The sequence below is a fragment of the Gymnoscopelus braueri genome (assembly GCF_963280865.1).
Source record: "Gymnoscopelus braueri genome assembly, chromosome: 22".
Taxonomy (NCBI): Eukaryota; Metazoa; Chordata; class Actinopteri; order Myctophiformes; family Myctophidae; genus Gymnoscopelus; species Gymnoscopelus braueri.
Window position 1 is genome coordinate 44,337,270 of NC_137624.1, and position 11,639 is coordinate 44,348,908.

At 40.5% G+C, this 11,639-nt stretch overlaps 1 protein-coding gene across 2 annotated transcripts in view; it reads right to left on the bottom strand.

Annotated features, from left to right (window-relative positions):
- Window positions 1-8,355, bottom strand: part of LOC308077930 (phosphatidylinositol 4-kinase alpha-like) — a 123,263-nt gene extending 114,908 nt beyond the window's left edge. For both annotated transcript variants that reach the window (XM_080418939.1, XM_080418938.1), the window contains exon 1: window positions 8,136-8,355. In XM_080418939.1, coding sequence (XP_080275065.1) covers window positions 8,136-8,237 — 102 coding nt within the window. In that variant the 5' untranslated portion in view covers window positions 8,238-8,355. The remainder of the gene's footprint in view (window positions 1-8,135) is intronic.
- Between the last annotated feature and the right edge of the window lie 3,284 nt (window positions 8,356-11,639).

Below are 11,639 nucleotides of genomic sequence, written 5' to 3' on the forward strand. Positions count from 1 at the left end.
AAAAAACTAGACTAAAATGTTAGTGAGGGATCTAGTGGAGAAGAGATACAGTAGAACTAAAAGACAAGTCGTTTTATGTTTGGTTGCACTACAAAATAGCAGATCTACAAGCTCACACCTCGACGCAACGCGTTGTGAGCTTGTAGATCGGCTATTTTCAGCATGTTAAAGATATGTTGTGGAAAATGAAATGTAATGTTTATATCACTCTAGGACACTTCATGGACAATAGGACAGTGACCATTGTCATCCCAGTGTCATCCCTAATTAGTGGGATTGAGCCCATCTGTGCCAGAAGACCAGGCTATCTGTGCTTATTAGGCAGACAGAAACACCTGCCTTCATTAATCTGATTTGAAATGTTTGGAGGATGAAATGCCAACACATTGTTCCACCTCCCTTTTCCCCCTTTTTATTAGTATCGTTAAACTTATAGAAAATAAATGATTTTAATTGCATACTAAGAAGTTGTCCGACTCAGATGATATTCACGCAACACAGCATGCAACCAACCAAGTGTAAAATCTGCCATTACAACTTCATCAATGCACCGATCTACATAGCAGATCTACAAGCTCACAACGTGTCGCAGTGCGACGCGTTGTGAGCTTGTAGATCGCTATTTTCAGCATGCAACCAAGTGTGAAATCTGCCATTACGACGTCATCAAGGCACCGCCAAAACACATTTTAGTCGACTAAATCAACTGTAGATTTAGTCGACTATAATCTTATATTTAGTCGACTAAAACTGGACTAACAGTAAATCTTTTCAAATTACTAAAATATGACTAAAACTAGATGTAATTTTATTCAAAAGACTGACTAAAACGAAAATAAAAATTTGCTGTCAAAATCAACTCTGCAGGAAAGTCACACACATGCACACAAGGGCTGGTGAATTAATATTCGAATATCGAATATTCCTTGAATATGGGGAAAATGTGTATATTCGAATATGAAAATTAATATTCGAAAAACGAAATTTTTTTAATGTTTATTTGACAGGGACAATACAAAAAACATAATATAAATGTTGTATCAAGTTATAAAAACAAACAAAATATATGTTTTATTGGATCCAAGCACTCGAAACATAGTTTTTTGTATTGTTTGTCCAAAAAAAAATTTAATCTTTTTTTGGATTTTTTTAATAATAATAATCGAATACCTGCCAATTTTTAAGACCAATATTCGAATATCATTTCTGAGGGAAGTTGACAGCCCTAATGCGCGCGCACACACACACACACACACACACACACACACACACACACACACACACACACACACACACACACACACACACACACACACACACACACACACACACACACACACACACACACACACACACACACACACACACACACACACACACACACACACACACACACACACACACACACACACACACACACACACGGCTAGCCCCTTGAAGAGCCATGCCGTAAACAATCCTTTACCTCTCTAATTTAATAAACTAATGGGTTTATCATAGTACTGAATAAAGCTGTCTTTGTCCACAGAAAAAAATAATAGATTTGATGATGTTCCATTAAGGATAATAAGGATAGCAGTGATTTGGTCAAACTAATGCGTTTTCAGGAAAGCAGCCAGGCAAGCACAACATAAATCCCTCCCCCATTAACCCATTAAGACCGGGAACGCATCTGTGTCATTTTAAGATTTATTTGGCTATTCAAAAATAGCAGATCTACAAGCTCATAGCGCGGCACCGAGTGCCGCGATATGAGCTCGTAGATCTGCTATTTCTTGAAAAATCGTGAAAAATTTACATTTTAAAGGGAACATTTTTGACTAAAATCTTTGCTTCTGGGGGGTCCCTAATCCCTATTATAAAATATTTTGAGGTGGGGGTCCACGGTTAAATACATATCATTTTGGGGGTCCTTGACATGAAAAGGTTTGAGAACCACTGATATAGAAACATACGTTTTTCAATAAACTGTTAGGATTTAGAAGACATTTTTGTAGAATCACCAGAAGCAAAGATTTGAGTTAAAAATTATATATATTCAAAAAATATGCACAAACTTTCACGATTAAAAAAAAAATGGAATAGCCTAAGACATCTAAAAATGACACAGATTCTTTCCCGGTACCAAATGGGTTAATTAGCCCAACAATAAGGAGGATAAGTTGGAATACTCAGGAGGATTAAACCCTGACCCACATAGACCTAAACACTGACATATAGTCAGAGTGAGATTCCAGATGAAATACATCACAGACGACTCTCTCTAATTGTGATAAATGTTGTTGTTGTTGTGCTGCAGTAAAGCTCAGTCCTTCCTGTTGTGTGAGTCTAGTAATGGTTCTCAACCTGGGTTCCGTGGACCACCGGGGGTCCAAAACGGACCCTTACTTTTACAGGCCGTTCTAAATGAACACTGAGGATTTTACAGTGTAGAGAAAATATTATTATTTTCTTTGCAGCTTTCATCAAACACAGGCTCCAGTCAGAACCAACTTTCATACACTGGAAATGATTAAGTCAAGCATGCAGATTTGGTTCAGAAACTGTCAAATGAAGTAAACCCTAATATTCTTACATACTGTACAGGACAGGTATGCCTTGGCTGAACAGGGCCAGGCTCGAGTGTAATGGTGCGTTCGCACGGGCAGTTAAAAAGATACATGCTACCATTCATTTTCAATGGAAGCCGGCGACAAAAAGATACAGCCGACGTTTGTAGCTGTAGCTCTATAGCGACAAAGATACAAAGTTACGAATTTAAGTTGAGCAGGGTTCAACTTCCAGATACAAAGACACAAAGATACAACTGTAGCTCTGATGTCCGCACGTTTGATGACGTCAACGACCGCGTTGAGCAACACAGATACAAAGCAACACAGCGACAAAGATGCGGTGACTTTTAGTATCTTTGTATCTGGCCCGTGTGTGAACGCACCATAATGCTGCTGTGTGTAATGGTGTGTTATTGTTTTAGTGTGGTCATTGTGTGTTATTGTTTTAGTGTGGTCATTGTGTGCTCTAGTATAGACCAACACGGGAACTACAAATTTCACGCCCACTTTTGAGACAGCGCCGCTACTCGAGGTCCGTGAGAACTATGAACTGCAGCTGCCAATGCATTCCCTATGAGAGGATATGAGAGTTAGCCTACTTTTAAAATATTCCTACATTAACTGGAGACGATATTGATTTAAATAAAAATATGTTTCCAAATGTATGGAGTGTCTTTGTCAACATATCTTCTTGTTTTCTTAATAGTTGATGTGTTTCACATTCAATTTGCCACTTTAACGAGTTACCCATAATGTTAACACAGCAGAGGCGAGACGGCAGACAGACAAGTTCTCGCATTTCAGTGACATCACTGTCTTTACGAGCGCCGAGCGCCGACCAGTGGCGTACCCACTGTAGAGGCAGGACAGGCGGTCGCCTGCCCAACTAAGATCTCGCCTCCCCTAGAAACCCCAAACAACCCGAAAATATTATTATGTTATTGCGTGCTTAATGTCAAGTCACGCATCCAACAAGCTTTGAACCGAGCAGATTGGAGCTTCTGTTCCAGAGATAATGACCAAAACATATTGAAAACGGACACTTTCACCGGTTTTCTGCGTAATGAAAACCTCAAGGGATGCGTCCGTGACGTATATACCATGCGACCACTTAAACGTAAGATTTCAGAAGCTAGAACTTTTGACACACTGATGGGAGTATATTATAGTATATTGTGGGTAGTATATCGAGATGACAGATATGGGACATTAAAAAGGATAAATTAAACAAATGGGACACTTTATTAGAAGACCAAAAAAATCGCTACAGCCTCAGTAGTTAACCAGTGAGATTACGGTATTTTACAATGCCTCTCATAGAGATTGCATTGAGAGCTGCAGTTCATCGTCCTAAAGGACCTCGAGTAGCGGCGCTGTGTCAAAAGTGGGCGTGAATTTGTAGGTGTTCCTCTTCCGGCCGTGTGTGTCTATGTGTTGTGCTACGAATGGTACCAGGTGTAGGTGTCACATGGACGGACCACATCAGAAATGTGGACCTCTACGAGGTCTACCACGGGTCACAGACACGGTCAGAGAGAGAAGGATGGAGGCTGGCAGGGCACTGCGTCAAGACACCCTGAACCAGCCGCGTAGGGTGGAATACATTTTTAACTGGGCCAACTACAATCTCGGCACCCGAGTGGCCCAACGGACGTTACGCTTCTGCCCGGAACTAGTGGCAAGCAAGTTCCTGACACCCAGGGCAAAGCCAGGAAAGGCAAGAGGTGCACCGCTAGGGGTGGGACGATATATCGATATATCGCGATACTTTCTCCCGCGATAAATAATCGATATCCTCCCGAAAAATATCGATATAAAAAAAAAAAAAAAAAAAAAAAAAAAACTTTTTTTTTTTTTTTTTTAAAGTTTGTGATACGTTGTTTTTCCTACTCTGTATTTGTGTAATGATGATTTTGAACTGTTTGGTGCTATTTTATGTGTTTATGAATTGAATACAAGGACTAGCGTGATATATCGTTGGTGAATTTTCATGCAATATATCGTGATATCGCAATATATCGATATTTTCAGATATGGTGATATATCGTTGGTGAAATTTCATGCAATATATCGTGATATCGCAATATATCGGCATTTTCAGATATCGTGATATATATTGTTATCGTGGGCCTAATATCGTGATACATATCGTATCGTGAGGTACCCATATCGTCCCACCCCTATGCACCGCCTACGTAGATGCACTGTGGCGCGACAGCTTAGCTAACAACAATATAGAGCTCAAGACCCTGATGTTAGAGAGGAGAGTGTGGAGGGCAGAGATTCAGGAGTCCTGAGTTGGTGATGGCTAGACCATTGGTTCTCCAAGTGGGGTCCGGGGACCCCCAGGGGTCCTTGGGGGGGTTCCAGGGGGTCCCCAGCAAAATGTGTTAATATAGCATCACAATCATTTTAACCTTTTATACTTAAGCTATTCAAAAATAGCAGATACACAAGCTCATAGCGCGGCACCGAGTGCCGCGCTATGAGCTTGTAGATCTGCTATTTTTGAAAAATCGTGAACATTTGTGCAAATCTTTGAATATACATTTTTATAGCGAACATTTTTGACTCAAATCTTTGCTTCTGGGGGGTCCCTGGAACAACATATTTGAGATGGGGGTCCGCGGCCAAATTCATATCATTTTGGGGGTCCTTGGCATGAAAAAAGTTTGAGAACCACTGGGCTAGACCACACTCTGGCATCGCATCGCAGCATGTGTTGTTGTCTGATATGTATGTATAGTGTGTAAACTCTAAACGGGAAAGGATTTTTTTCTCACTTAGTTGCTTATGAATGATAAATGTTGGTCAAAAACACATAATACATTATGTCTGCCAAATTGCAAAATGTGGTCTCAAAAACTGATTTTCTTTTTGTCAACATCTATTTAAATTCTGCACTTCTATACGCTGATTTTCCTCATTTTCTCCCCATCTACTATACATTTCCTCATTAATGTGCAAACCGCTGCATAATGACATCTACGATGCACTGTTGTTGCAACCGGTTCACGGTCTGCCAGTGACCAGCGATCCTTGTGAATTTAAGCCCAGTGGTGCAAACATTTTGTGTGAACTTCCTCTCCTTCTTCTTCTTCTTCCTCTTCTTGTGTTTCTGCTTTCACCCTGTTAATCATCATCTGTCTCTCTGCATGCAGCTCCAAGTTTAATTTATGACTCGACATGTTCATAACATACTGCTGTGCTCGCACGCACGCACACACACACACACACACACACACACACACACACACACACACACACACACACACACACACACACACACACACACACACACACACACACACACACACACACACACACACACACACACACACACACACACACACACACACACACACACACACACACACACACACACACACACACACACACACACACACACACACACACACACACACACACACAGCTCCATAAATCGTCACTCTCTGCAGCAGTGCAAAGTGCAAAAGCCATGAAGATTATGATGAGTTTTAACTAGTAGTTTACCAAGTTAAATGGCATTGAGGCCTGCGGTTCAGATTCGGTTTTCTTGAAAAACGTTTCTATATCAGTGGTTTTCAAACTTTTTCATGTCAAGGACCCCCAAAATGATATTTTTGGGGCCCTCAAGGACCACTGGTGGTCCCCGGACCACTGGTTGAGAACCACTGTACTAATGGATTGGTGCATTAGACTAGAGCCTATATTAGCCTACACTGGAGTCTTAACACCCCCACGTTGCAGTAACCAGTTCTCCCATAGCTTCATGTCCCTGTCTAACTGGTATTCTGGCTGTAGCTACCAACATGACAAACTGGTTGTTGCATAATAGCAGCCTATAAAATACATAATGGTATGGATGGTAGTACTGTGTGGCCAGATGAAAGGTATTCTACCTGCCCTGTAAGACAGTGGTTCTCAACCTTTTCAGGCCGTGACCCCCCACAATAATCATATTTGAACTGGGGACCCCCCCCCCCCACAATAATCATATTTAAACTGGGGACCCCCCCCCCCAAAATAATCATATTTAAACTGGGGACCCCCCCCCCCAAAAAAAAATAATCATATTTAAACTGGGGACCCCCCCAAAATAATCATATTTAAACTGGGGACCCCCCCCCCCAAATAATCATATTTAAACTGGGGACCCCCCCCCCCAAAAAAAATAATCATATTTAAACTGGGGACCCCCCCAAAATAATCATATTTGAACTGGGCACCCCCCACCCTGATAAGCACTTGGAATTGTAAGAGTTGACGCATGACATTTAGTTTGACTAGGCTCCACTTAATTATTGTGAAAATAGCTGATCTACACAATGCTTGTAGATCAGCTATTTTCACACGTTTTGCCTCTTTCTATTATTTGACAATTTGGCCAATGTTTGACCAGTTTTTTTACTTTTTATAGTATAGTTTGTTGATTACATATGATGCAGTAATAGTCTTTTTTTAATTTGATTTATATATTTCCAGGTATTATTAAAAGTCCTTAAATTGTCACTTTACTACACCCCCCCCCCCCCCCCCACCACTGCAGTGAGATATTGTCTTGAGGACATATTTGAGGAGGACATACACAGTGTTTTAGGGAGAGAGAGACATCAGAGACATCATATTATTATCCAGACAACAGAATACAAGTTAAAGTGGGAGGTCCCTCCTCCAAACAGCCCCATCATGGTTATAAGTTACACTTATAAAATGCTATATTCTTTTAACACAAAAAAAACACCAACAACTTAGTAATTACTATATACATCCTGACCAAAACTACAAATATATAATATAAAACTACAAAACTCTTAATACAAGACATGTAGCCCCTACGGAACCTCTCCCTCCGCTAAGTAGCTCCGAGATGAGGTCCCTCGTTGGTTCCTGCCGTTTGCGGTCGACATTGTCGCACATTTTCCACTTTTACACGTTTCTTACCCCTTTCTGCACATCGTATCCAAAAAGCAAAGCAATTGCGCCACTCTCTCAGAGGTTTTAAGTTCTAGCGGAACATAACAGCTTCCAACGAGTTGAAGAAAGTATTTAATTTGCCTCGGGTTTTCATCCGGTTCCATAATATTTTGCATTAGAAGATGCAATTCAACATTTGACCAGTAGGGGTAATCAGTAATGTTATCTCAACGGGCGCAACTCTTGCGCAATGTCTTAAAAACATGGAACCGGATGAAAACCCGAGGCAAATTAAATACTTTCTTCAACTCGTTGGAAGCTGTTATGTTCCGCTAGAACTTAAAACATCTGAGAGAGTGGCGCAATTGCTTTGCTTTTTGGATACGATGTGCAGAAAGGGGTAAGAAACGTGTAAAAGTGGAAAATGTGCGACAATGTCGACCGCAAACGGCAGGAACCAACGAGGGACCTCATCTCGGAGCTACTTAGCGGAGGGAGAGGTTCCGTAGGGGCTACTTAATAATAAGAATCCACTCAAACGCCGTCGGTCGCGCGCCGCGCAGATCTACAAGCTCTCCGCGCGTGGCGGTCGCAGATCTGCGTGAGCTTGTAGATCTGCTGTTTTCGGCTCGAGGCTATAGTAGTGTATTAGGTCGCCCCTCTCACCTTGTGTAGCGGCGCGGGCCGGTGCGCGGCCAGGGATCGAGCCAGAGACAACACCGTGTTGAAATAGAAACCTCTCGACGCTCCTCCGTTCAGAGAAGACATGTTTTAATGTGACAATAAACCCACTATCTATGACATTAACATGTTTAATGTGACAATAAACCCACTATCTATGACATTAACATGTTTATCATCCGCTCCAGAGAGGACAGACCTTACAGCTGACATCAACAACTATTAGCTACGGCGAGCGCCGAGGGTCAAACTATATCCGTACGGCAAGCACCGAGGTCCAAACAACAGCGCAGCTTTGTAGTGTAGCGTGGAGGAGGATGGTGGAATAGGGCAGTGGTTCTCAAAGTGGGGTCCGGGGACCCCCCAGGGGTACTTGAGGGGGTTCCAGGGGGTCCCCAGCTAAATGATGGATAGGAACCAAATGGACCCTTATGGGTCTGTAACTCTGAGAGTGTACAAATGGAACCACGGGTCCATTTGGTTCCATTTGTACACTCTCAGAGTTAAATTAACATTGATTTTACAATATGAATTGGGGTCCCAGAGATACAAATGCCATTAAATGGGGGTCCGTAGCCTAATGCATGTCAAACTGGGGGTCCTTGACATTAAAATGGTTGAGAATCACTGCTAGAGCCGTAAAAAATAATCTTCTCTTATGGGGGTCCCTGGCATATCTTTTCAAATGGGGGTCCGCGCGGGCTAGTTAAGTGTCGATTTGGGGGTCCTTGACATGAAAACGTTTGAGAACCACTGGAATAGGGCACACAGATCACCTCAATATATACAGGGGTTAGGTAGGCAACCTTGGGTGCCAACATTGGCACTAACTTAAAACATTACAGGAGGGTAATCACTGGCTCACTGGCATAGGCTAAGTTATTTTTAAATAAAATGTTTTCTTTAAAACAAAGTCAATTAAATTAAGTCCCCTCACATTTGTATGCAAATGATATCCTGCGCATAATTCTACATTCATTCATTCAAACTCTGAACTCTGACAGCATGGGGAGTGGGTCTGGGAGATTAGGTTAATTAGGTGGGTTTATTGAGTCTGATGATCATAAATACATCCTGATGTTAAGAAAAACATTTCAAAAGAAGAAAATAAATAAATAAAGCTTGCTATGCATTATGGACAATCCAAATAAATAGGACATATTACATTTAATGTGATGTCATAATTAAACGTAATGTTGACACTGACTATCAAGAATATTAAAAAAGGCACTTTTCAGGTAGCGGGAGCACTGGGGTACTGTTTTTCTTTTGGGAGAAAGAGGCTTATGTTGTTTATTAAAATCTCTGCTGACACATTTTCAATGGATCCACAGGAATATATTATAGGAATATATATTCCTATACGTGGAAAAATAGGTTAAAATATGTTTTTGAAAGTATGTAAAAAAGGAACGAAAAGACAAATTGTAATAATGAAAAACAGTAAGCAAAGCAATAGAATCAAATCCATGAGTTAGTGGTGTCTGTGTCTGAATCTTTGTCAGTAAATCAATAGTACTCCCTCATGAAACACAGTACAGAAAATGTATTTAACTGATGGAGACGGGGAGAAAGAGAGATAGAGAGGGAGTTAAAGGCTATTTCCAATCAAATCTGAATGATGCAATATTGATATTTGTCAATAAATGTCACTTTGAAGGATGTTTTCTCACAATGTGTATTTCCAGGTAGAACACTGCCATCTTGTGGCTGTTTGTTTGATGCATCTCTACAAAAGGAAAACTGCATGGTTTGTATGTAAAGGTCACAGGTCACGACTGGGGTTTTTAGACACATCTATATGAATGTCAGTGGTGTAAAGTAACTAAGTACATTTGCTCAAGTACTGTTCAATTTTGAGGTACTGTTACTTAACCGGAGTATTTCCAATTGTCTATACTCTTACTTCTACTCCACTACATCTCAGAGGCAAATATTGTACTTTTACTCCACTACAATTATTAGAAAACTTTAGTTACAGGGTCCCCACACATTTTTAGCAATGAATTTCCAAAACTTTCCCAAAACTTTTCCAGAATATTTAGCCCAATTTCCAGGCCTATATAACAATCATTCAGCGCAATAATGTGTCTCTTACTCCTATGTAGAATGCCCAAAGATAGGCAGTGTAGCAAAAATAAAGCATAGAATATAAAATAGTACAATTTCATTCAAAATTTCGTGCAAAATTAGGGCATAGCTCACTGGAAGACTCATTATGGCATCCATATGATTTATTTTATTTAAATAATATATGCCATCACACAGCCCGTTCGGCAAAAAACTACTTATGTTATTTTTTCTATTTCAAAATATTTCCAGGAATTTCATGACCGTGTGGACCCTGTAGTTACTAGTTACTTTGCAGATATACATCATTACATTATAAAACATGCATTAACCTCTTTAGTCCTATTTTATACCTTTTATGAGTACTTTTTCTACCACTGAACATAGTCATAGATAAATATATTTATATATAAAATGTATTTATAATATGTTTGACACAAGCCGTTGCCTGGGGGGTTAGTGTGGTGGAGACAATTTGTCGCAAATGTGTGACGCGTCAACCAGTGTATTTAAAAATGTTGCTTACACTAAATCAAGCTAATCGAGAAAGCACTTTCAGAACCATGGATAGCTCCTCAGGTCAGGGTGTGTTCAGGACCATGGATATCTCAAGTCAACCTCCAAAGCATCGGTTCTCAATCAATCGGTGTCACAATCATTTTAACCAAATTAACCATATTTTATACTTTGGCTATTCAAAAATAGCAGCTATACAAGCTCATAGCGCAGCACCGAGTGCCGCGCTATGAGCTTGTAGATCTGCTATTTTAGAAAAAACGTGAAAACTAAAATCTTTGCTTCTGGGGGTCCCTGGAACGATATATTTTGAGATGGGGGTCCACGGTCAAATACATATCATTTTGGGGGTCCTTGACATGCAAAAGTTTGAGAACCACTGTTCTAGTCTACAGTGTAGAGGACAGGGTATTCGTCTGGTTTGTGTAGAGTCTACACAAACCAGACAAATACCCTGTCAAGGCGGATGCTTTAAATGTAATACAAATAATAATAATAATACAGCAGAACACTCATTTTCAACATGATCAACTGTTTGTAACAATTAAAAACAACAATATATTTGCAGGTCCACATCCATGTTTTATTAGTGAGTGTTGTACAGTATTAGTGACAGCATGCTGTCTGCAGACAGAAGGCACATCACATCCACAGCTTGATGAAGGCAGAACAGCTTTGTTGCACATTCAGCATTGGCATTCATCTCTCAATGGAACGCATTCTTGGAGACGCATCTTTTTTTTAATTTGGCAAATCAACATTGGATTGGATTTTTTTTAAATGAATCCATTAAGACCGGGGACGCGTCTGTGTCATTTTAAGATTTATTTAGGCTATTCAAAAATAGCAGATCTACAAGCTCATAGCGCAGCACCGAGTGCCGCGCTATGAGCTTGTAGATCT